This window comes from Pelophylax lessonae, assembly GCF_965119305.1.
Source record: "Pelophylax lessonae genome assembly, chromosome: 8".
Taxonomy (NCBI): domain Eukaryota; kingdom Metazoa; phylum Chordata; class Amphibia; order Anura; family Ranidae; genus Pelophylax; species Pelophylax lessonae.
The window spans coordinates 297,384,341-297,411,254 of record NC_138775.1 but is presented as its reverse complement, the minus strand read 5'-3'; the positions used below and the strand labels follow the sequence as shown (position 1 = coordinate 297,411,254).

The window sequence follows — 26,914 nt, the reverse complement described above, 5'->3', positions numbered from 1 at the left end:
CTTCTCTATTACTTGGTTGATCCTGCCTCTTCCCCTTCTCCTGGTAGTAAACTGACCCCTTGCATAGCAGCCCATCCATTCTAGAGTGGTCAGTTTACGTCTTCTCATCCCACACTTGGGTACTTGTGCAATCGCACAGGTTGCCTGTATCTTCCATGGTCAGTTTACGTCCTCTCATAGCAAACTTGGATACAGGTACATTGTGCAATCGTGCAGGGTGCCTGTATCTTCCATGTTCAGTGTAACTCACGCCTCCCACTCATCCCTCCGGCTTTCCACCCAGCCACTCCACTTTGTGACGCTGCCCCTGAGATGCATGTCTGCCCCGCCCATACATGCCCACCAGCAGGTCACATGATTCACAGACCTGCTTGTGGGTGTGCATAGAGCGGGGTAGACACGTCTGACATCACGGAGAGGAGCGGCTAGAGGGAAAGCTGCTCGATACACGCCCACTAGCCGGTTCGTGAATCGCTCAGGAGTATAGGCGGCCTCACTGGATTGGGCTTTTTTCTGTGGGGCCGCATAAATGCTTATCAGCTCCTTTGTGCGGGGAGTGTGACGCACAGCGCACTCCCAGCACAAAGACCGGGGGAGCCCTGGGCTCTGTACTAACGACCACTGGGACCTGAAACTCCCAGTTCCGGGTCACCTGATCGATGTGATAGGCTGTCACAGTGCTCCCTCACTGTGAAGCCCACCCAGTTTCCTCTTTTTCTGAATGGAGGAGAGAGCTGCCGGAGGCAAAAGACAGAAGGGGGTGGGGGACTTCAGTTGTGGCTTCTATCTTCCCCCATACTGCTTCATGTTGGGTAGGTTGAGGGGGGGTACCTTGTGGCAGCCTGGTGCTCCTCCTCTTCCCTCTTCCTTCCTCTTCCCTCTTCCTTCCTCTTCCCTCTTCCTTCCTCCTCTTCCCTCCCTCCTCCCTCTTCCCTCCCTCCCTCCTCCCCCCTCCCTCCCTCCTCCCTCTTCCCTCCCTCCCTCCTCCCCCCTCCCTCCCTCCTCTTCCCTCCCTCCCTCCTCCCTCTTCCCTCCCTCCCTCCCTCCCTCCCTCTTCCCTCCCTCTTCCTCCCTCCCTCCCTCCCTCCTCCTCCTCCTCCTCCTCCTCCTCTTCCCTCCCTCCCTCCCTCTTCCCTCCCTCCCTCTTCCCTCCCTCCCTCCCTCTTCCCTCCCTCCCTCCCTCTTCCCTCCCTCCCTCCCTCTTCCCTCCCTCCCTCTTCCCTCCCTCCCTCTTCCCTCCCTCCCTCTTCCCTCCCTCCCTCTTCCCTCCCTCCTCCTCCTCCTCCCTCTTCCCTCCCTCCCTCCCTCCCTCCCTCCCTCTTCCCTCCCTCCCTCTTCCCTCCCTCCCTCTTCCCTCCCTCCCTCTTCCCTCCCTCCCCCCTCCCTCCCTCCCTCCCTCCCTCCCTCCCTCCCTCCCTCCTCCCTCTTCCCTCCCTCTTCCCTCCTCCCTCCCTCCCTCTTCCCTCCCTCTTCCCTCCCTCCTCCCTCCCTCTTCCCTCCCTCCCTCCTCCCTCTTCCCTCCCTCCCTCTTCCCTCCCTCCCTCTTCCCTCCCTCCCTCTTCCCTCCCTCCCTCTTCCCTCCCTCCCTCCTCCTCCTCCTCCCTCCTCCTCTTCCCTCCTCTTCCCTCCTCCTCTTCCCTCCTCTTCCCTCCCTCTTCCCTCCCCCCTCCTCCCTCCTCCCTCTTCCCTCCCTCCCTCTTCCCTCCCTCCTCCCTCCCTCCTCCCTCCCTCTTCCCTCCCTCTTCCCTCCCTCTTCCCTCCCTCTTCCCTCCCTCTTCCCTCCCTCCCTCCTCCCTCCCTCTTCCCTCCCTCCCTCCTCCCTCCCTCCCTCTTTCCTCCCTCCCTCTTTCCCTCCCTCCCTCCTCCCTCTTTCCTCCCTCCCTCCTCCCTCTTTCCTCCCTCCCTCCTCCCTCTTTCCTCCCTCCCTCCTCCCTCTTTCCTCCCTCCCTCTTTCCTTCTTTCCTCCCTCCCTCTTTCCTCTTCCTGTTCCACCCTCCTCCTCTTCCCTCCTCCCTACCCCCTCCCCTCCTACAAGCTGCCCAGGATAGACCTGGCAGAGCAGGTTGCTCGGCTGGTATAAATGGAAGGATAGGAGTGGTTGCTGATCGCAGCCATGGTTTACATCGATCACACAGCACAGAGGCTCTCATGTAGGTATGCCTGGTGTGCAGGTTTATAAACGTTACCCTAGTACAGTGATGGTGAACCTTGGCACCCCCAGATGTTTTGGAACTACATTTCCCATGATGCTCAACTGCACTGCAGAATGCATGAGCATCATGGGAAATTTATTTCCCAAACATCTGGGGTGCCAAGGTTCACCATCACTGCTCTAATATAATTGGTGCCCTGACCTGTTAAGCTACAGTGACCAGTTTGGAAGGGGTTAAAGTGGAAGGTAAGTCTAAACCAAACTAAACTTAAATCTGCTCCCACCCCCATTGTAAGCCTACCCGATCTACTCTGTAAAAGGAAAGATCTATATACTTACCTATTCTGAAGTCGCTCCATTCTGGTCACATGATCCCTCCAGCGCCGGCTTCAGTGTAGAGTAGAAATCAACAACTGCAGAGCCTGGGAGATGACGTCACCCATAGGCTTTACTATGGGACATTCATTGTCAGCTGTCCCCCCCCCCCCCCCCACCCTACACCAAAGCCTGAGCAACTTCAGAATAGGTGGGTAATACAGTACTTACCAATTCTGAAGTCGCTCCAGTCACATGATCACTTCAGTGTAGAGGAGAGATCAATGTTAACAACTGCAGAGCCTGGAAGATATCACCCATAGGCTTACTAGGGGACATCTGTTGTCAGCTGTCCCTCTTCTACACCAAAGCCGATCATGAGACCGGAGCAACTTCATAGTAGTTAAGTATACAGTGCTTACATATTCGGAGTCGCTCTGGTCACATGATCTCTCCAGCACCAGCTTCAGTGTAGAGGAGATGTCAACAGTTGCAGAGCCTGGGTGATGACACTTACTATGGGACATCCATTGCCGGCTGTTCCTCCTCTACACCAAGGCTGGTCATGTGACGGGAGCAATGTCAGAATAGGTAAGTATACAGTACTTACCTATTCTGAAGTCGCTCTGGTCACATGATCTCTCTCCAGCACCGGATTCAGTGTAGAGGAGAGATCAATGTTAAAGCGGAGTTCCACCCAAAAGTGGAACTTCCGCTTTAGGGAGTCCTGACCCCCCGACATGCCACATTTGGCATGTCATTTTTTGGGGGGGGGGGGAGCGGGTACCTAGTTTTGACAGGTACCCGCTCCCACTTCCGCTCGGAGCGCCGCGGCGCCCTGAGCGGAAGTTCTCCTCTCCCCCTCCCTCCCTGCAATCTTCTGGGACACGTCAGAGGTCCCAGAAGATTGCCGGCCAATCACGGCGCGCAGCGCGACTCGCGCATGCGCAGTGGGTACCCGGCTGTGAAGCCGCAAACTGTAACAGCCGGGTGCCCACAGCAGTGATGCCGGCGCCTAGGGAGAGGATCGAGGCTTCCGGTGGCCGCATCGCTGGACCGTTGGACAGGTGAGTAAATGGCTGGAACTCCGCTTTAACAACTGCAGAGCCTGGGAGATATCACCCATAGGCTTACTATGGGACATCTGTTGTCCGTTGTTCCTCCTCTACACCAAAGCCAGTCATGTGATGGGAGCAACCGCAAAATAGGTAAGTATACAGTACTACTAACATATTCTGAAGTCCGTCTAGTCACATGATCCCTCCAGCGCTGGCTTCAGTGTAGAGGAGATGTCAACAGTTGCAGAGCCTGGGTGGTGACGTCACCCATAGGCTTACTATGGGACATCCGTTGTCAGCTGTCTCTGCTCTGTCATGTGACCGGACTGGAGTCATCTCAGAATAAGTAAGTATAGAAATCTTTCCTTTTTACAGGGTAGATAGATTAGGCTTAGAATGGGGGTGGGAGTAGAATTAAACGTAGGTTTTGACGGAATAAGTTAAAGGATAAAGTGGAAGACCGCATACCGCCAGTCTGTGTGTCCTTCAGAATTTACTGGTACCACATCCTCTATCAGACACTGAAACCACAAATCTCTACCAAACCAAACCAAGTAAGATTTGTAAGGTAAAGCACCAAAGTTGTATAAAACGGGTTTACGGTTTATTTGTACAAATGTTAAAAATGTTTTTGTTAAAATCATGAAACTAAACGCAACAAAGAAACAAAATAGATGAATAACGCTTCAGTTGCACACATTGCTGGTGTTTACATATAACGTGTTTCCCCGAAAATAAGACCTGCTGTTATTTTCGGGGAGCCCTACCAAAAATAAGCCCTAGTTTAGTGTTTGTAGAATCCACTTTATCACTGTTTTTTATATAATGTCCAGTGTGTTTCTGTAATATAAGGCCCCTTTCACACGGTCCGCATTCCGCTGCGGACCATGCTCTGCTCAGCGGGGATCGATCCGCCGATCCCCGCTGAGCCGGCATATGACAGCTCCGTCTCCGCACTGTGTGTGGAGAGGGAGGTGTCAGAGCCCAGCTGCTCTCTATGGGGAATCGGATGAGAACGGACCGCCTGTCTGCTCTCATCCTATCCCCAGGACGGATGGAAAATGGGGTTTCCATCTGTCCGGATTTCACGGACAGGATCGGATGCGGATGTCAGTGGACATGTCACCGCTGACCTCCGCTGCTCCATAGGGCTGAATGGGGCATCCGATCAGATCCGCCTAAAAAACTGACAGGCCGATCTGATTGGAACGCCCGTGTGAAAGAGCCCTAACAGTGTGAAATACCTTTGGTACAGTGCCGCTCAGCTGATTCCCCGCTCTGCTCTTCTCATAGATGTCAGTGGGGGATCTCAGCCCCTCCCCTCTGCAGTGTTCACCGCGCGTCACCGTAGCGCAGAGTATTATATTATTATTATTGTGTGAAATACCTTCATTACAGCGCCGCTCCCGTGACCCCCCCCCCCTCCCCCAGCTGTCAGCGGGGGAGAAGAGAAGGAAGAGCAGCGGGAGATCAGCTGAGCGGCGATGTACCGAAGGTATTTCACACTATTATGCTCGGCGCTTCTGTGACCTGCTCTGAGGAGAGAGGGGCTGAGATCCCCTATTGACAGCTATGAGAAGAGGAGAGCAGAGTGGGAGATCAGCTGAGCGGCGATGTACCGAAGGTATTTCACAGTATTCTAATATAATGCTCGGTGCTTCTGTGACCCGCTCTGATGGGGAGGGGGCTGAGATCCCCTATTGACAGCTATGAGAAGAGGAGAGCAGAGCGGGAGATTAGCTGAGCGGCGATGTAACAAAAGTATTTCACACTATTAGATTACAGAAACACACTGGACATATTATAAAATAGTCATAAAGTGGATTCTAGGATTTCACAAGCGCTTCTACCTGGGGAATCATGACAGGCAAGGAAGGGAGATGAGACCTATCCCGAAAATAAGCCCTACTGTCTTTTGGTGCCAAAATTAAAGAGGAAGTAAACCCTCCTCTGCAAGTTGTACCTATAGGTGATCCTATGATAAGACTTACCTATAGGTACTGTAAATATCTCCTAAACATGTACCGTTTAGGAGATATTTACCTTAAATGCAGCCAGTGACATTACTGGCGCATGCGCTCTGAAGGAACGGCTGCTGATGCCGTTCCTTCAGAGCCCCGTGCCGTGACCGTCGGCTCCTGCGCGCATGCGCGGGAGTGACGTAATCGCGGCTCCAGCCAATCAGATGGCCGGATGCCACAAACCCAGAAGAAGGGCAACAGAACAGGTCACCCACGAGACTGGTGAACGGTTGGCACTTCGGGGCTTCGTTCTAAGTTAAGTATTTCATAATGAGCTAGTATGCGATGCATAATAGCTCATTAGGTGTTTCTTTCAGGTGTTTTTTTTTTTTTTTAAATATTCGGAGGTTTACAACCTCTTTAATATAAGACCCGGGCTTTTTTTCGGGGGAAACACTAGTAGCAACCCCAAATATCCATACGCAGGAATTGCATAGTACCTTCTCCTATGCGTTTTGCGGGATAAAGCCCATTTCTTCAGGGAAAGCTGGCGTTTGTATCTGCAATAAACGCTCAAACTAAACACCGCTCAGTACATGCTATGCAGAGCTGTGACCACGAAGAATAGGAGAGACTCAGTCAAGTTAGAAGTTAGTACTTTCAAGGCAAACTCCCCTAATTAACCACTTCTGGGTCAGAAAGTTTTACCCCCTTAAAGACCAGACCAATTTTTGCGATACGACACTGCGTTACTTTAACTGACAATTGCGCGGTCGTGCTACGCTGTATCCAAATAAAATTGGATGTCCTTTTTTTCCCCATAAACAGAGATTTCTTTTGGTGGTATTTGATCGCCTGTGCAGTTTTTTTTTTTTTTTTTGCGCTATAAAAAAAAAAAAGAGCGACAATTCTGAAAAAAAAAAAAAATTCTTTATACTTTCTGCTATAAAACATTCCCAATAAAAAAAAAAAAATCAAAATCAATTTTTTTTCATCATTTTAGGCCAATGTGTATTCTGCTACATATTTTTGGTAAAACAAAAAAATACCAGTAAGTGTGTATTGATTGGTTTGCGCAAAAATTATCGCGTCTACAAACTAGGGGAAAGATTTGTCTTTTTTTTTTTTTTTTTTTTTTTTTTTATTTTACTAGCATTGGCGGAGATCAGTGATTTTTAGCGGGACTGCCACATTGTGGCGGACAGATCGGACCCCTAACTGACATTTTTGGGGGGGGGCCAGTGACATTACAGTAATCAGTGCTAAAAAATATGCACGGTCACTGTACTAACACTGGCAGGGAAGGGGTTAACACCAGGGGTGATCAAAGGCTTAAATGTGTGCCTAGGAGGTGCTTTCTAACTGGGGGGGGGCTTACTGAATGAATGCAGAGACTTGTGTTCCTAAATAGGAGGATCCCTATTCATAATTCCCTATTGTGTTCATAATTGATAGAACAGCAGTCTGCTGTGTTTACAGCCGCTCTGTCTCCATAGGGAGCGATCACGGGTGCCCAGTGGACATCGCGGCCATGGAACCCGCTGACTGGCTCCCCCTATGGCCAAGCGACGTACGCGTCTTTTCGCGGGACAGAGCCGACCTTCCGCAGTATAAGTATGGCGGCTGGTCACCAAGAGTTTAAAGGAAGAAAAATAGAGAGCAATTTCTGCAAATCCTAGTGGATCGCAGATAAAACCGATGCCAAAACGCTGGAGTACATGATGATAAGCAAGCCGTCTCCTGTCATCTGTGACTGCCAGCTACATACTCTAAACCTGTGAGTGGGGTTCATGCTGCTTTACTTCCTATTATAATAAAGTAGTGGTTTTGTGTGTAAGGTGTTTGAAAAGCTTGAAAATGTCGTCAATGTATCTTCAGCAGCTTCTCTATTATTATTTAGCTGAAGCGAGTATGGGAACTACGGATTCAACACTTGCACAAGAAGCGCGGGAACAGCCGTCCTCGGCCTCCGATAGACCAAGTCCTCGGCCTCCGCAGTCTCCTCGCAGACAACCCCACCCTCTGCCTCTTTGCTTGACGATTCCTGCTCCCCCTCCAGAGCTTGGCCCACCTCCTCAGGTACTTGCATACCTCACACAGATGTTCCTTTACCTTTTTATTGTTAATTTGGAAAACAGAGCAGAGCCCTGAGATATTAGCTCTGTCTGTATTGGGAGGATGGACACAGTTTACTCTTCTATGGAGATCTCTGAGGTTGGATGCAGCAGAAGCTGCTGGACTCATCCACTTTCCTAACCGCTCACGGTCCTCCACCCCTCTATGCCATTCCCTCCACCCCTCTATGCCATTCCCTCCACCCCTCTATGCCATTCCCTCCACCCCTCTATGCCATTCCCTCCACCCCTCTATGCCATTCCCTCCACCCCTCTATGCCATTCCCTCCACCCCTCTATGCCATTCCCTCCACCCCTCTATGCCATTCCCTCCACCCCTCTATGCCATTCCCTCCACCCCTCTATGCCATTCCCTCCACCCCTCTATGCCATTCCCTCCACCCCTCTATGCCATTCCCTCCACCCCTCTATGCCATTCCCTCCACCCCTCTCTGCAAATCCTTCCACTGGTCTCCATTCAGTGTCCTCCATCTCTCTCTGCCAATACCTCCACTTGTCTCTTTTCCGTGTCTTCTACCCCTCCCTGCCAATCCCTCCACTGGTCTCCATTTCGTGTTCTCCACCCTTCTCTGCCAATCCCTCCACTAAACTCCAGTGTCCTCCACCCCGCTCTGCCAATCCCTCCACTGGTCTCCATTCAGTGTCCTCCACCCCACTCTGCCAATCCCTCCACTGGTCTCCATTTCGTGTTCTCCACCCTTCTCTGCCAATCCCTCCACTAAACTCCAGTGTCCTCCACCCCGCTCTGCCAATCCCTCCACTGGTCTCCATTCAGTGTCCTCCACCCCACTCTGCCAATCCCTCCACTGGTCTCCATTTGGTGTCCTCCACCCCCCTCTGCCAATCCCTCCACTGATCTCCATTCGGTGTCCTCCATCCCTCTCTACCAATCCCTCCACTGGTCTCCATTCGGTCTCCTCCACCCACTATTCCAATCCCTCCACTGGTCTCCATTCGGTGACCTCCACCCGCTCTGCCAATCCCTCCACTGGTCTCCATTCGGTGACCTCCACCCGCTCTGCCAATCCCTCCACTGGTTTCCATTTGGTGTCCTCCAACCACTCTGCCAATCCCTCCACTGGTCTCCATTCAGTGACCTCCACCCGCTCTGCCAATCCCTCCACTGGTTTCCATTTGGTGTCCTCCATCCCTCTCTGCCAATCCCTCCACTGGTCTCCATTCAGTGTCCTCCACCCTGCTCTGCCAATCCTTCCACTGGCTTTGATTATTAAGCAAATAAAAAATACTAGCAATAAAATACAAAGCTGTCCATAACTCAATCCCTCCACTGGCTTCCATTCAGTGTCCTCCACCCCTCTCTGCCAATCCCTCCACTGGCTTTCGATTTCTAAGCAAAGCAAATTAAAAATACTAGCAACAAAATTCAAAGCTGTCCACAACTCTGCCCCGAGCTACATCACCAGTCTTGTCTCCAAATATCATCCAAACCATCTTCTCTGCTCCTCCCAAGACCTCCTGCTCTCAAGTTCCCTTGTCTCTTCCTCCCATGCTCATCTTCAGGACTTCTCCAGAGCCTCTCCCATCCTCTGGAACTCCCTACCTCAGTCTATCTCCTACTCTGGTTACCTTTTAGTCAATCCCTGAAAACTCATCTCTTCAGGGAAGCCTATGCCACCTCAAACTAACTGAACTTTTATGGCTTCCATATTTTCATCCCTCATAGGTATAACCTTTTGTACCACTTGCCCACCCTATTAGATTGTAAGCTCTTAGGAGAAGGACCCTCTTGTATTTTATATTTTGTATTGTAACTGTACTGTCTCCATTTATATTGTAAAGCGCTGCCCAGTGTTGGGGCTATATAAATCCTGAATAATAATGGGAGACTCTCAGGGTATCCAATATAGAGGTTTTCCAGTTCCTTCAGTTGCCCCTTGGCTGGTTATAGGGTTTTTCTGTGTCATACTGGATTCTTAGATTCAGAAAGGTCTGTTGTGAAAATTATTTTCCAAATCCATTTGCAGCGAATTCAGATGGCCCGCAGACAGTCTGTAGGACGTGGACTGCAGCTTACACCCGGCTTAGGAGGCATGGTAAGCAGAAAGTGTACCTTTTATCTGTGTTCTCCATGGAAAAAGCCAACATGGGACAATTTAGTCAATGTAATAATTCCCTTCTTTTTCTTGATTGCTGAACAGCAACACTTTTTTGATGACGAAGACCGCACAGTGCCCAGCACACCGACCCTTGTTGTCCCTCACCGAACAGATGGCTTTGCAGAAGCAATTCAGTAAGTTTTTTTTTTTTTCTTTACCTTTTTATTCAACATATTTATTGCATTGTGTTTTTTTGATTATAGTTAAAGTGGTTGTAAAGTCAGAAGGATTAAAAAGCCGCCTGTGTGCAGCAGCCCTCCTAATACTTAAGCTCATCTCTATCCAGCGATGCCCACTGCCTGAGACTCTCCCTCCTCATTGGCTGAGACGGCAGAGTGGAGCCATTGGCTCCTGCTGCTGTCATTGAAATTCAGTGAGCCAATAATGAGAAAGAGGAGGCTGGGCTGCGGCTCCATGTCCAAATGGACACAGGAAGCTGCAACTCTGCTCGGGTGCCCCCATAGCATGCTGCTTGCTGTGGGGGCACTCAACAGGAGGGAGGGGCCACGAGCGCCAAAGAGGAGGATCCGGGCTGCTCTGTGCTAAACTAGAGCATGAAAGTATAACATTATTTATATAAGAGAGTTTACAGTCACTTTAACTTATTTATAATTTTTTCTGACAGAAAGCTTTGTGCCAGCCTGATGCAGCTGCTGCCCATCCCTGGCCCTGACGTCCCTTCCCCGTCGCTCGCCCTGACGTCCCTTCCCCGTCGCTCGCCCTGACGTCCCTTCCCCGTCGCTCGCCCTGACGTCCCTTCCCCGTCGCTCGCCCTGACGTCCCTTCCCCGTCGCTCGCCCTGACGTCCCTTCCCCGTCGCTCGCCCTGACGTCCCTTCCCCGTCGCTCGCCCTGGCGTCCCTTCCCCGTCGCTCGCCCTGGCGTCCCTTCCCCGTCGCTCGCCCTGGCGTCCCTTCCCCGTCGCTCGCCCTGGCGTCCCTTCCCCGTCGCTCGCCCTGGCGTCCCTTCCCCGTCGCTCGCCCTGGCGTCCCTTCCCCGTCGCTCGCCCTGGCGTCCCTTCCCCGTCGCTCGCCCTGGCGTCCCTTCCCCGTCGCTCGCCCTGGCGTCCCTTCCCCGTCGCTCGCCCTGGCGTCCCTTCCCCGTCGCTCGCCCTGGCGTCCCTTCCCCGTCGCTCGCCCTGGCGTCCCTTCCCCGTCGCTCGCCCTGGCGTCCCTTCCCCGTCGCTCGCCCTGGCGTCCCTTCCCCGTCGCCCGCCCTGGCGTCCCTTCCCCGTCGCCCGCCCCGGCGTCCCTTCCCCGCCCCTCGCCCTGACATCCGCAATCCCATTGACATGCATTATGTCCGTTTTTCATCTGCAAAAAAATGGGATGAAAAACGGACCGCCCGTGTGAAAGGACTCTTACCGTCGCTCGCACTGGCGTTCCTTCACTGTCGCTCGCCACCTCACGGCGGGGCCACCAGTGCTGCCGCCGCTTCATTTGTAACAGAAATAAAGAAAACGTTTGTTTTTTTCATTTGTGTAGCAAAAAGTTAAAACAAAACGCAGCGGTGATTAAATGCCACCAAAAGAAAGCTCTATTTGTGTAAACAAAAAATGATAAAAATGTCATATGGGTACAGTGTTGCATGACTGAGCAATTGTCATTCAAAGTGTGACAGCGCTGAAATCAGAAAATTGGCCTGGGCAGGAAGGGGGTGGAAGTTTCCGGTATTGAAGGGGTTAACTAGCGTTCCTGAAGTCCCTTCTCACAGTAATATGTACTATTGGAAGAGTTCATCTGCATTGATGTTTGTTGGTTTTTAGCTCTCCGCAGGTTGCCGGTGTCCCTCGCTTTCGGTTTGGGCCACCAGAAGATATGCCTCAGGCTAGCTCTAGCCACTCCGATCTTGGCCAGCTGGCTTCCCAGGGAGGTGAGACAATGGCGCAGTTTCTCTTACGATTGATCGAACGTCAATAGTGGAAAATATTGACTTTTATTTTCCACTCTTGATTATGGGGAGGGCTTTTGGTACTTCTCTGGCTTGAGTACTTTGAATCAGTGACCTGGAAGAATTCTGCTGATAGAACTTGGGCCGACAGTGCCGGTCAGACGTGACCTTTTCTTGTGAAATGATGTTTCAGATGCAAATGCATGGGGTTCAAGCAGCGCTGTTTTTTTTTTTTTTTTTCTTTTTTTAAATGAAAAGGGCGGGGCTTGATGAGAACGCCCGCCTGACTACATGATCCCCACACTCCATACAGGTTTATATTTTAAAGCTGAACTGAATTTTCAATTTAAATTGGCTAAATACATTCCAAATGCATTGAAAGAAAAGGTGTGCAAAGTCTGTTTCATTTTAAAAGCAGCTACAGCTGGAATAGAAAAGACTGTCCCCTGCTGGCAGGCTGCAGAGAAGGATCCCTGTCCTCTGTGTGGGAAGACGTAGTCTTTCTGCAGAGGTCCAACACACACCATTATGAGTCCGGAGCAAGTTCTGTCTCATCAGCGGGGAGTGTAAGCTTTGCTGTTTGCAGACACATTGCAGGTTGCCAGGCTATTCACCACAAAGTAATAAACCAAATTCTAGTAAAGCTGTACATATAGGTAAATAAATTAAATTATATGTATATTTTTTTGTTTTTTAACGTACAGTATCTCACAAAAATGAGTACACCCCTCACATTTTTGTGAATATTTTATTCTATCTTTTCATGTGACAACACTGAAGAAATGACACTTTGCTACAATGTAAAGTAGTGAGTGTACAGCTTGTATAACAGTGTAAATTTGCTGTCCCCTCAAAATAACTCAACACACAGCCATTAATGTCTAAACCGCTGGCAACAAAAGTCAGTACACCCCTAAGTGACAATGTCCAAATTGGGACCAATTAGCCATTTTCCCTCCCCGATGTCATGTGACTCGGTAGTGTTACAAGGTCTCAGGTGTGAATGCGGAGCAGGTGTGTTAAATTTGGTGTTATCGCTCTCACTCTCTCATACTGGTCACTGGAAGTTCAACATGGCATCTCATGGCAAAGAACTCTCTGGGGATCTGAAAAAAAAATGTTTCTCTACATAAAGATGGCCTAGGCTTTAAGAAGACTGCCAAGACCCTGAAACTGAGCTGCAGCACGGTGGCCAAGACCATACAGCGGTTTAACAGGACAGGTTCCACTCAGAACAGGCCTCGCCATGGTCCACCAGAGAAGTTGAGTGCACGTGCTCAGCGTCATATCCAGAGGTTGTCTTTGGGAAATAGACGTATGAGTGCTGCCAGGATTGCTGCAGAGGTTGAAGGGGTGGGGGGTCAGCCTGTCAGTGCTCAGACCATACACCGCACACTGCATCAAATTGGTCTGCATGGCTGTCATCCCAGAAGGAAGCCTCTTCTAAAGATGATGGACAAGAAAGCCTGCAAACAGTTTGCTGAAGACAAGCAGACTAAGGACATGGATTACTGGAACCATCTCCTGTGGTCTGATGAGACCAAGATGGTTCAGATAGTGTCAAGTGTGTGTGGCGGCAACCAGGTGAGGAGTACAAAGACAAGTGTGTCTTCCTACAGTCAAGCATGGTGGTGGGAGTGTCATGGTCTGGGGCTGCATGAGTGCTGCCGGCACTGGGGAGCTACAGATCATTGAGGGAACCATGAATGCCAACATGTACTGTGACATACTGAAGCAGAGCATGATCCCCTCCCTTCAGAGACTGGGGGGCAGGGCAATATTCCAACATAACGACCCCAAACACCTCCAAGATGACCACTGCCTTGCTAAAGAAGCTGAGGGTAAAGGTGATGGACTGGCCAAGCATGTCTCCAGACCTAAACCCTATTGAGCATCTGTGGGGAATCCTCAAACAGAAGGTGGAGGAGTGCAAGGTCTCTACAGGGTTCGTACGGTCATGAAAATCCTGGAAGTCATGGGATTTTGACATGACACTTTCCAGGCCTGGAAAAGTCCTGGAAAATGAGTAAACTTACTAAGTTTTGGAAAAGTCATGGAAAAGTGTTGTGCAACTATTTATTTTTGTCTCGGGGCCCCCTGTATTCTGTGGGAGCGGAGGACAGTAAGTGGACTATTTTCTCTGTTTCGGGTTTAGGCGGATTAATCAGCCGCAGTGCACAGCTGAAGCCTGATGACTGGTCTCTTCAATATGAATAGACTGTGACAGGCTGGGAACTCTGTGGCGGATTGATCCGCTTAAACTAAGAAATCGTGCATATACTGTCCCGCTCTCGGACGTACCAGTGAGGGGGGGTGCGTGCACTGGGGGGTGTCAGGCCGGTGTCCGCGGGGCCGCCCGCATCTCTGCACTGGGGGGGGTGTCAGGCCGGTGTCCATCGGGCCGCCCGCATCTGTGTGAAGAAGGCAGCGGCAGAAGGAAGGTCAGTGAGGAGTCTCGTGTGGAATGTCAGTGAGGAGTCTCGTGTGGAATGTCAGTGAGGAGTCTTGTGTGCTGGATAGGAGGGGGATGGGACAGCTGCATAGAGAGGAATTGAACTTTCATATTCCTCATGTCACTGAATTTTCTCCTCCTCTCAGAAGCTGCACTAGGAATATGGAAAGTTCAATTCCTCTATATGCAGCTGCCCCATCCCCCTCCTATACAACTTCCTTTGCTGGCCCCCCTAAGTGCTCTTTTAGCCCCCTCCGTGCTCTTAGTCTGGCTCCCCCAGTGATCTCCACCCCCCTGTGCTCCCTGGCTCCCCCTCAGTGATTTCCTGTTCCCCCCCCCCCCCCAGACAGTGCTCTCCAGTTCCCCCCCTCCCCCTGTGCTCTACATCCCCCCTGGTTTTCCCTGCCTGCCCCCCCCAGTGCTCTCCACTCCCCTGCGCCTTCCAACCCCCTTGCAAGCCTCTAACCCCCTTGCAAGCCTCTAACCACCTCCTGTATCATGTCCGCATCCTCTAACCATCTCCTGTATCATGTCCGCATCCTCTAACCATCTCCTGTATCATGTCCGCAGCCTCTAACTACCTCCTGTATCATGTCCGCAGCCTCTAACTACCTCCTGTATCATGTCCGCAGCCTCTAACTACCTCCTGTATCATGTCCGCAGCCTCTAACTACCTCCTGTATCATGTCCGCAGCCTCTAACTACCTCCTGTATCATGTCCGCAGCCTCTAACCATCTCCTGTACCATGTCCGCAGCCTCTAACTACCTCCTGTATCATGTCCGCAGCCTCTAACCATCTCCTGTACCATGTCCACAGCCTTTGACCACCTCCTGTACCATTTCCACAGCCTTTGACCACCTCCTGTACCATGTCCACAGCCTTTGACCACCTCCTGTACCATGTCCACAGCCTTTGACCACCTCCTGTACCATGTCCGCAGCCTTTGACCACCTCCTGTACCATGTCCGCAGCCTCTAACCACCTCCTGTACCATGTCCGCAGCCTCTAACCACCTCCTGTACCATGTCCGCAGCCTCTAACTACTTCCTGTATCATGTCCGCAGCCTCTAACCATCTCCTGTACCATGTCCACCGCCTTTGACCACCTCCTGTACCATGTCCACTGCCTTTGACCACCTCCTGTACCATGTCCACAGCCTTTGACCACATCCTGTACCATGTCCACAGCCTTTGACCACCTCCTGTACCATGTCCACAGCCTTTGACCACCTCCTGTACCATGTCCACAGCCTTTGACCACCTCCTGTACCATGTCCACAGCCTTTGACCACCTCCTGTACCATGTCAACAGCCTTTGACCACCTCCTGTACCATGTCCACAGCCTTTGACCATCTCCTGTACCATGTCCACAGCCTTTGACCATCTCCTGTACCATGTCCACCGCCTTTGACCACCTCCTGTACCCATGTCTGCAGCCTCTAACCACCTCCTGTACCATGTCCGCAGCCTCTGACCACCTCCTGTACCATGTTCACAGCCTCTAACCATCTCTTCTATCATGTCCGTAATCTCTGACCATCTCTTGTCTTTTATCATGTCTGCAGTCTCTGAGGGGGTCTGGAGAGGAGTCAAAAGTGGGAGTGCTGTCGGGATGGGGATCACAGGAGAAGTCAGACATGTGTGGACTGGGGAGAGGAGACTACAGGGGGGGGGGGGGGGGGTCACTGATGTAAGGGAGCACTGTTATAAAGGTTCCTCCTTGTATCAGGACCCCCCCTCCCTTCCTTAGTGCATTCACTATGTGGAAAGTGGTCTTTGGTCACCAGAGTCCCCCCCTACATCAGAGTTCTCAGCTTTTTCACCCGTGCGCTCGAAGTGACACCCGCTCCCAGCTGCGGCAGTGGTGCTTCTATCTCATCCACTGTAAAACAAGATACCATTTTGAGTCGCGCTGTATCCAGAAACGAAACCCTAACTGCAGAGGTACTGTACACTACAATGATTGTCATTTATTTTAGTAAAAATATGCTGGGTGTGACATGGATTTTCTTATTTAACGTGTATACATAGACATTTCATGAAACTTTAGGTCATGAATATTTACGTGAAGTCATGGAAAAGTCATGGAATTTTATTGGTTAAAATGTGTATGAACCCTGTCTCGAACATCCACCAGCTCTGTGATGTCATCATGGAGGAGGGGAAGAGGACTCCAGTGCCAACCTGTGAAGCTCTGGTGAACTCCATGCCCAAGAGGGTTAAGGCAGTGCTGGAAAATAATGGCGGCCACACAAAATATTCACACTTTGGGCCCAATTTGGACATTTTGGGGTGTACTCACTTTTGTTGCCAGCGGTTTAGACATTAATGGCTGTGTGTTGAGTTATTTTGAGGGGACAGTAAATTTACACTGTTATACAAGCTGTACACTCACTACTTTACATTGTAGCAAAGTGTCATTTCTTCAGTGTTGTCACATGAAAAGATAGAATAAAATATTTACAGAAATGTGAGGGGTGTACTGACTTTTGTGAGATACTGTATACATTCATTTTTCCACTGATAGTGTTTTTAGCATTGTTGTAACTATAAGGAATAACTTCCCTTGCTTGCCAACTTACATGATCGTATTTGTAGGCTTAGGAATGTATGACACGCCTCTATTCCTTGCTCACGAAGAAGAGTCAGGAGGTCGCAGCGTTCCAACTACACCGCTTCAGGTTGCAGCACCAGGTACAACAGCGCTAAAAATCATATTGGAATACAGATGGCATTGTTTGATTTAAAGGGGCGTCTAAAGCCAAAAACAAAAATGTAGTTTTGTTTCTTGTCCATCAAGGGACACCATAAATCTTCAACCTCTGGGCTATATACCTAAAGAGATACTATAATATATATGGCCATCATCCGTGTTGTACAAAAAAAAAAGGGGCAAGAAGATCTCGTACTGTGCTGGCCAGTAGGAGGGGCTTACAAACTTTTCTATAAATATAAAAAAGTTTATTTTGACAAGTTAAAAAGAACATTACTAAGCCCCAGAGGATTTGGCTGCTCAATGACCAGGCCCGATTTTGCGTTTCGGCACTGTGTGATTTTAACGGACAATTGCGCGGTCGTGCGACGCTGTACCTAAATGAGATTGACGTCCTTTTTTTTTTTTTTTTCACAAACAGCGCTTTTTTTTGGTGGTATTTGATCACCTGTGCGATTTTCATTTTTTGCGATATTAATAAAAAAAGAGCGAAAATTTTGAGAAAATTGACATTTTCTGCTTTGACAGTTAAAAAATATCCAATATATTAAATTTTTGTCATATATTTAGGCCAAAATGTATTTAGCTACATGTCTTTGAGCGCATTTTTAACCGCTTTAAGACCGGAAGATTTTACCCCCTTCCTGACCAGCCCATGTTTTGTGATTCGGGACTGCGTGATTTTAACGGACAATTGCGCGGTCGTGCAACGCTGTACCCAAATGAGATTGACGTCCTTTTTTTTTTCCCCACAAACAGAGCTTTCTTTTGGTGGTTTTTGATCACCTGTGCGATTTTTTTATTTTTTGTGCTATAAACCAAAAAAAGCGACCATTTTGAAAAAACACTTTTTCACATTTTTTTTTTTTATATGAAATTTTTAAAAAAGAAAATGTAAAAATCAATTTTTTTAATATTAGGCCAATTTGTTTTCTGCTACATATTTTTGGTAAAAAAAAAATCGCAATAAGAGCCGGTTCACACTGGGGGGACTTGTCAGGCGACCCGGTCGCCTGACAAGTCGCCGCGGGTCGCCTGCCATAGATTAGCACAGGACCCGTTCTAATAGGAGCGACACAAGTCACTCAGACTTAGAAAAAGGGTCCTGAGCTTCTTTGGGGCGACCTGGAGCGACCTGCATTGACTTCACAGGTCGCCCCAGCAAGTCGGGTCGCGCCTGTTTGAACCGGCTCTAAGCGTATTTTGATTGGTTTGCACAAAAGTTATTGCGTTTACTAACTATGAGAAAGATTTGTCATTTTTATTGTTGTTTTTTTTTTTTTAACAAGTAATGGCGGTGATCTGTGATTTTACTTTTTTTTTTTTGCTGGACTGCGACTTTGCGGCAGACAGATCGGACCCCTGACTGACATTTTTGACGCTTTTGGGGGTACCAGTGACATTACTACAGTGATCAGTGCTATAAATATGCACTGTTACTGTAAAAATGACACTGGCAGGGAAGGGGTTAACTTTACTGGTGATCAAGGGGTTAAGTATGTCCCTAGGGGCATGATTCGAACTGTGGGGGGCGTGTCTTGTGATATAATCAGAGACATACGATCCTACATAGCAGGATCGCATAGCCTCTGTGATTACTTTAGTGAGAATGACAGACGGTTGTGTTTACATCAGCTGTCTGTCCCTCTCCTGCGGGAGATCGCGAGTTGCCATCTGAGCCGCCGGTCACACGCGCTGGCTTGTTCCCCAGGGAACAAGCGGGGGCGGGAGTGCGCTCCCTACAGGCTCGTAGGCAAGCGACGTACCCCTACGTCACTTTGCCTGTAAGGGGCTGACTGCCGCAGTATATAGTCGTGCGGCGGTCGGCAAGTGGTTAATAGACTAAGTGCTAGAACATCTATAATCTATAAAATCCCCATAGAATGATGCATGCGGATTTGAAACTAACTAAATATGGAAGCACTGAGTATTGGCTCTTCCAAAGCTGACGCGTTTCGCCGATTGCTTCATCAAGGCTGCAAAGACCACATAGTACTCATCTATGAGGAGAGACAACATAATTTACAATCATGTGTAGGCAGGGCTTTTTTTCAGCTGGAACTTGGTGAAACTCCTTTCCACCACCTCTGGCTCAAGCCATCTACTCCCTGCTCACCACTACCGGCTTCAGTGTTTTCAAGTGACAGCTTGTCTCCCAACGGCTCCCCCAGGTCTGATTTTCTGAGTGGCTCCCACTGAAAGCAGAATGGGTACAGGGGAGATGCAGGTGCCCGGGGTGCACCTGTAAATGCCTACACCCTCACTGGGTGAGTGTGAGAGAGGCGGAGCCAAATACAGTGTGCGGGGAAGTATTAGAGCCGACTTAGTGCTTCAGCTTAATACAGCAACAAAAGTAAGACATGTGGAAGATAGTGGAGCTTTTAAAGAGGTGGGGAGAAGATGGGGCAGTGGAGAGGGGGTTGCATGCAGAGGTCAGAGCTGAAGAGAGGTGAAAATGAGATATGGATGGAAATGCAGGGGTAAGAAGGCTGACTCTGTATTTTGTGTGTAGTGCACCCCTGAACCCTGCACCCTGTGTGCAGCCACCCCCCAAACCCTGCACTCTGTACGTAATACACTCCTTGTATTCAATGCCCCTTTAAGACCCTCCCACTGTTAATGAAATTTGACCACACCCACTATTTGATGCCGTTTGGAAGGTGTGTGTGTGTGTGTGTGGGGGGGGGGGGGGGTTTGGGGGTCTGGGGCTGCATGAGTGCTGCCGGCACTGGGGATCTACAGTTATTGAGGGAACCATGAATACCAACATGTACTGTGACATACTGAAGCAGAGCATGATCCCCTCCCTTCAGAGACTGGGGGGCAGGGCAGTATTCCAACATAACGACCCCAAACACCTACAAGATGACCACTGCCTTGCTAAAGAAGCTGAGAGTAAAGGTGATGGACTGGCCAAGCGTCTCCAGACCTAAACCCTATTGAGCATCTGTGGGGATCCTCAAACAGAAGGTGGAGGAGGGGAAGGTCTCTAACATCCACCAGCTCTGTGATGTCATCATGGAGGAGGGGAAGAGGACTCCAGTGACAACCTGTGAAGCTCTGGTGAACTCCATGCCCAAGAGGGTTAAGGCAGTGCTGGAAAATAATGGCGGCCACACAAAATATTGATACTTTGGACCTTATTTGTAGATTGTCACTTAGGGGTGTACTGATTTTTGTTGCCTGTGGTTTAGACATTAATGGCTGTGTGTTGAGTTATTTTGAGGGGACAGTAAATTTACACTCCCTGTCTATTCCCCCCCCCCAATATATTCCCCACCCCCCCATCTATTCTCCGTACTACCCCCCCCCCCCCCATTCCATTTCCTTCAATGGACCTCAATAAAAAACATTTGATGAGCAAAAAAAATCCTGTTGGTTACCCTACCAATTACGCACTTCCTGTCCTCGGGTGACAACTCCTCTCACTGTACTGTACATTGGAGGAATGGGATCACCTTTTAAGCTGCCCTCCTGATCTGGAGTACAAATCTCCCTATCCTAATCACTATTAAATCAAGGGGGAGGTGTTTTGTAGATCACAGAAGGGTGGTGCCGCTGTTTGAGATTTCAGTTCAGTAGAAAGGGAACGTTACAAGAAGTATTTGTCTGAAAATGTACTTGGCCTGAAATTAAAAAGAAAACAAAATTCTAGATTTGGTGCGATTTGAGCCTATTAAAAATCGCACCCCACTGATTGATGTGACTTGCACATCGATGGGGTTCCTGTGCGATTTGCATGCGAGTTAGTGTGAACTGGGGGCTGGTTAAATATAAAATTAAAATAAAAAATCAGCACAAAGGGGTAGTAATTACATTTAAGTGTCCCTTGTGCTGATTGCTGCTGTCCCAGGCCCTTTTCACATGGGGCACCCTCCGCTAGCGTATCCGCCTGCTCAGCTGGGAATTTGTCTGCTGAGCAGGTGGATGACCGGTCCATGTCAGCTTATGCAGAGCATGAAGGCAAACAGAGAAAAGCCGCTCAGGTGCAAGCTCCCAAGCCTGGTGCAGGTCAGATCCGTCATCCGAAACAATAGAAATCCAAAAGTGAGACCCTTTATTCCTCATGGATGAAACATACAGACAGTGCTCGAAACAGACGTGTCAGGTTGACGCGTTTCAAGATACAACCGATCGCTTACTCATAACCATACAGTGAGACTTCAGTAGTCAGCAGTCAGCTTATGCAGAGCAGACACGGACACAGCCCATTGTTCCCTATGGAGCTGCTGGATGGAAAACGAACCGCCTGTCCTTTCCCATCTGACTTTCATTTGAAGCGATCCGCCAGACGGATGGGGGAACAGATCCCCATACGCCTGTTTTTAGCAGACCGGATTGGATGTCAGCGGATGTCCGTTGGCACCCGCCGCTCCATAGAAAGTTATTTATGGTCCGATTTGGGTCTGTCTAAAAAACTGTGTGAAAGGAGCCTTAGTCGTCTTCTCCCACACCCCTGAAGTGGTAATCTTCCAGTGCTACAGGGGGTAATGCAGCCACTGGGCTGGACTCGAGTGCCATCTGTGCCCGCCCCTCCTCCATTCATAGAAGCTGTACTAGAACTTCCACCAATGAAAAGCTTTCTTTGAATGAAGAACGGACTGCCTCCTCAGTTCATAAAGTGGCCATCGATGATGTGCAGCTTCGGGAGGGAACTGGAAAGGGCGGGGCATAGTTTGCTGTCTGTACGAGTGCCTGCAACATGTTTGGTGGCTTTCTTACCCCCGCAGCAACTAAACTTACTGCTGTGGAGGGGGGATGGGGAAAAGGGGCAGATGACTGAAGATTTCAATGACAACAGCTACAAGCACAAGGGACACTTCTTATTGAATTTAACCTGTTGGCGCCAGCCGCACGCAAATATGTGGCCTCCTGGTGGGAGGGCCTTAGCGCCAAGCGGCTGCATATTTGTGTGAATTGGTGGAATATAGATGTGCCAGGAGCACGCTCCCAACAGTTACCGGTTAATAACGGAAAGCTCAGGATCGCTGCTTGATCACGTGACCGCCGTGACAGCCAATCACGACAGTCACATGATCCTAAACCCCTTAACTTCCATACTGGGCCTATTCTGACACTTGGCTCCTACATGTAAAAATCATTGTTTTTGCTAGAAAATTACATAGACTGCCGGAGACCATCTCGTCATAGGTATTCCCTATGCTGAACTTCCGCCGCCGGCGGATTCCTTCTCCGGCTCGCCAATCGCACGGGCGAGCCGGTAGAAGCACCAGAGGGACATCCCCTCCCGCCGCCTGTAACAACGATCAAGCGGCTGAATTGCCGCTATGATGATTCTTATGATGCAGGGAATCGCCAACTAAAGACGACATCTGAATAAAGCCTGCAGCTGCACCCGTCATCCCGATATCCCTACTCAAAGTTCAAGACGTCATAGGAAGGCCTTGGGCAGGAAGTGGATAAAGGCGCTGGCTCAATGGGGTTAGGCGTTGGTATATTTAATAATTGTATCTAATAAAAGTGATAGTGATAAGCTACAATATTACATTTTTGTTTTTGGGTTTATGTACTCTGTAGATGATTGGAATAATTTCCCAGGCGGTACAATCTGATATTTTAGTCGGTGGAGTTGGATTTGTTTTCTGATGGTGGTGAACATTTTTTGGTGTTTTCTTTTTAGTTTCTGTTTTTGCTGAAAACCCCACAGCTGACACGTCTGATCATGCGTCCCAGTCTGTCCCGATGGTCACAACCTCCACCGGCAACGTCTCCGCGTCTGCAGAGTCCGGCGCGGCGGATGAAGGAGACGAGGTCTTTGCCGAAGCCGAATCTGAAGGGTAATTCTAGTTTATGATGATATGAGGAACTGCTGTTGCTAAACTTTGTAAACTCTGTCATAGCTTAGTGGGGGGGGGGGGGGGGGGGGTGTTGACCAGGAAGGGCAAAAAATGAACACAGACTTCAATTTTACATAAATTTTGGTGATTTTTCTTTTCTAGCGGTGGCTCAGAAGCCGCAATGGAAGCAGAAACGAGGCAAGAGCAGGAAAGTGCCCAGCCGTCAGAAACCGACCTTCCTTCCACAAGCCAAGACCCGCCCACTTCTTCCTCTTCTTCTGCAGGTATATATTTTGGATTTTTACGATTTTTTCATGAATTGCTTTTAACCACCTAAGCCCCGGAGGATTCGGCTGCTCAAAGACCAGGGCCTATTTTGCGATTCGGCACTGCGTGACTTTAATGGACAATTGTGCGGTCGTGCGACGCTGTACCCAAATGAAATTGACGTCTTTTTTTTCCCACAAATAGAGCTTTCTTTTGGTGGTATTTGATCACCTGTGTGATTTTTTTATTTTTTGCGCTATAAACAAAAAAAAGCAACAATTCTGAAATATTTTTCAAATTTTTTTTATATGAAATTTTCAAAAAAAAAAAAGGTAAAAATCTAAATATTTTTTTAACATTTAGGCCAATTTGTTTTCTGCTACATATTTTTGGTAAAAAAAAAATCGCAATAAGCGTATTTTGATTGGTTTGCGCAAAAGTTATTGCGTTTAATAACTACGGGAAAGATTTGTCATTTTTGTTTTTTTGTTTTTTTTTACAAGTAATGACGGCGATCTGCGATTTTTTTTTTTTTTTTTTTTTTTTTTTTCGGGACTGCGGCGGACAGATCGGACCCCTGACTGACATTTTTGACACTTTTGGGGGGGCCAGTGACATTACTGCAGTAATCAGTGCTATACATTTGCGCTGTTACTGTAAAAATTACACTGGCAGGGAAGGGGTTAACTTAAAGATCCAGGGGCTAAGTCCCTAGGGGCTTGCTTCTAACAGTCAAGGGGCGTGGCTTTTGATGTAACCACAGAGACATACGATCCTACATAGCAGGATCATATGATCTCTGCAGTTACACCAGGGAGAATGACAGATGGTTTTGTTTACATCAGCCGCCTGCCTTTCTCCCTCTCCAGCGGGAGATTGCGAGTGGCCGGCGGACATCGGAGCCGCCGGTCACTCGCGCGGGGATGCCAGGGAACGAGCGGGCCTCAGGCAGCGCGCGCTCGCCCCCTACAGGCTCCTGGGCAAGCGACGTAGTATTACGTCACTTTGCCCAGGAGGGCTTGACTGCCACAGTAAATGTACTTGCGGCGGTCGGCAAGTGGTTAACTACTTCAATTCTGGGCACTTTTACCCCCCCCCCCTCTTCCTTCCCAGGCCAGCTTTCAGAGCTGCATATGAAAGGGAGAAGGAGGCGCGAACAACCTAGTGCATTACCCTTGGACACCTTTAAAACTTTTTGTTAAAATGCCAAAAACATACTCGGACATGAAGAGCAAAAATTGCATTGAATGACTCCACCACATGTGGAAGTGATCATGTCCCTGTAATTGGACCGCTGACGTGTTTTCGGAGACACGCTCTTTTCCTCAGCGTGTCTCCCAAAACACGTCAGCGGTCCAATGCTTGCCCCTCCCCTCCTTCTGCCCATTTACAGAAGCCTTTGTATTTGAAAAAAGTCAATCCAGTTAAACCAATAGAGTTCAACCAGACCAACTAGATAGATAGATATAGATATATGTATCTCTATATCTATCTATCAGGGGTCTCCAAACTTTCTAAATAAAGGGCCGGGTTACTGCCCTTCAGACGTAAGGGGGGGGCCCGGAGAGGCCAGTGGAAGTACAACATGCCCCAGCGTTGGTGGGAGTAAAAAAATTACGTAGTGCCTGTAGTAAGTAGGAGGAATAGTGGCCCATCATTGGTATTAGTGGGAGGAAAAATGCCCCATTGCTGGTGTCAGTGAGAGGGGTTGTTTCCCAATGTTGATGTCAGTGGAAGGAATGGTGCCCCCTTGTTGGTGTCAGTGGGAGGAATAGTGCCCCAAGGGTCAGATATAGGCAAGCAAAGGGCCGCATTCAGCCCATGGGCCACAGTTTGGAGACCACTGATGTATATAACAAATTCACAAAATACAAAGGCTTCTGTGAATAGGCAGCAGAGGAGAGGGGCGGGCATAGCTGCTCTGTGTGCTTCTCTCCTCTTACAGCTGGAATGTATCCTTGGAGTGAATACAGATAAGTCCCAGAGGTTATATGCACCTAATTGGACTTCACTCATAGTGTGCCTGCGCTTTTTGCAAAGTTGCTGAATTCCTAGAATTCAGCTTTATTAGTTTACATTGCAATCAAGAACATTGATGAAATGCTTCCAGTTGGGGGTGGTGGGGGGAAGCTGTCTGATCACATTTGACCTGACAGCCATTAGTCCACTTGTCAGGTTTTCATACATTAGTTGGTGTCTGTGTAAACCCCCCCCGCTGCTATTGATGTGTGATATATGTAGGTGGCTACAAAAGGGTTAAAGAGGAGTTCCACCTATTTTATTTAATTGTCTTACACTGGAGCCAAATAAATAGAGATTAGTATGCCCGCATCCCAAAATCAATACATACAACAGGAAAAACCCTCTGGGTGGGACTTTTCAGGGCAATGGGTAGACAAAGTATGAATTTCCAAAAAAGTATAAGAAAATATAGGGAAAAAAAATTCTCAAAAAATATGAAGTTTATTGCATGAAACATGTTTTTCTCTATCGCTCATTGACAGACTTAGTCCTCGGTGATACAGCACCTTCGGGTTATGTTGCCTCCACAGGAGCAGGACTAGACAGGAAATTAAAATGCTCTGGCCACACCCTAGGGGCAGTCCCAGAGGGTATATCCTCTCTCTCTCTGCCTCAGCAAATCAGTTATTTTCTGTCTAGTTAGGAGTAAGGACCTAGATACCTTGCTGGGATCTTCGGTCCTGGCAAGATTTTTTTCTTAAAAAGATTTTTTAGACAGCTTTTTTTCTCCAGTGTTTCTGTGAGATCTTCAAGCAAGAAAGCTGAACTGGGCGACGGGCTGGATGTTGAGATCCGGTGGTCACCCCAGTTCAGCCTACGAGCGCGTGCAGGCCATAGCTCCGCGCTGGGTCGGCCGCGACAAAGTCCCATTAAGGGACTGACCCCGCGAGTTAAACGTCTCGCTGAAACGCCAAAGACCATGAGTCACGGCGTCCGTATTGGTCGACAGCCCTCCCGCCCCGGTGGAGAGGGGTACTGTCAGGAGTTGGTGCCCGCCTGGTTCCGGTATGGTGAGTAGTATGTTCCCCCTTTTCCCCTGACGGGTCTTGTGGTGAACGCGGGCCCCTCTCTGTATGGTAAGATAGAGTCCCCCTCTATCCTATAACATGGCACAGATCCCCCTACTTTGAGTGTGATTTTATGTGCAAAAAGCCAGGAGGCTTGGTTTGGGAGCTAACAATCTAATTGTATACATGTTAAAAAGATTGTAATCAGTGGCAGTCTGGGAATCTTACTGTGATAAGAATAAGGTACCTACCAGTCAGAAGCCACGGACATGTAGACTGCCTTCCTAGTCAAATCTCCAGCTATAGCAGGCCTTCCAAAGGCCATGAGGTCCGCCAGGGCCGGTACCGCCAACCACACCAAAAATCCCCATGCAGAGATAGTGTTGTGTGCCCTGCAGCACACCGCTATTCGGTACAGGCCGCCGCCATTTTTTTTGCTGGATTGCACGAGCCGCCATTTTGGCGTAGCCTCGTGTCTCCAGCATGGGGGCCGCCATGTTTGAGGTGATCCAAACACCTCGTGGAGCTAGGGGAGGCGCTGGAAGGCGTGCAGAGGGGCGGAGCCGCCTCCTTTCTTCCTGGGCAGCCAGCCAAATGACTTCCTGTTTGTCAAGACAGCGCTGTAACCTGTTGCAGTTAAACTCTGAGCATCAAGTGGTGAGCCTGGGGGTCTATCTCTCTCTCTCTCTCTCGATCGATAGGGATCCCTAGCAGGTAACACTAAGGGGCTTTTGTGGCGCTGGGGGTCTGTGAAAAAAAAAAAAAAAGTTTTTTATTTTTGAATTACATTATCCGGGAAGTTACTGGAATAATAATGGACCCTGCCACACAAATTCCCCCACCTGTTTCCCTCGAGGGGGCCACGGGACCCGCCGGTGCACAGAGTGTAGAGGCATTTACAGCAATTTTGGAGTCTATGGTGGCTCGGGTGGAGGCGGCCTGTCAGGGACGAGGGTCAAGAAAGCGACCCCCGCCTACCCCTATACTATCTGACACCTCTGACTCAGATTCAGAGATGGTCACTG

At 49.3% G+C, this 26,914-nt stretch overlaps 1 protein-coding gene across 1 annotated transcript in view; it reads left to right on the top strand.

Moving 5' to 3' along the window:
* The window catches only part of TPR (translocated promoter region, nuclear basket protein), a 240,379-nt gene that overhangs the window by 199,362 nt on the left and 14,103 nt on the right, over positions 1-26,914 (top strand). The window contains exons 65-71 of the mRNA XM_082266381.1: positions 7,387-7,565; positions 9,607-9,675; positions 9,781-9,872; positions 11,503-11,609; positions 16,681-16,776; positions 22,437-22,593; positions 22,756-22,877. Coding sequence (XP_082122507.1) covers positions 7,387-7,565; positions 9,607-9,675; positions 9,781-9,872; positions 11,503-11,609; positions 16,681-16,776; positions 22,437-22,593; positions 22,756-22,877 — 822 coding nt within the window. The remainder of the gene's footprint in view (positions 1-7,386; positions 7,566-9,606; positions 9,676-9,780; positions 9,873-11,502; positions 11,610-16,680; positions 16,777-22,436; positions 22,594-22,755; positions 22,878-26,914) is intronic.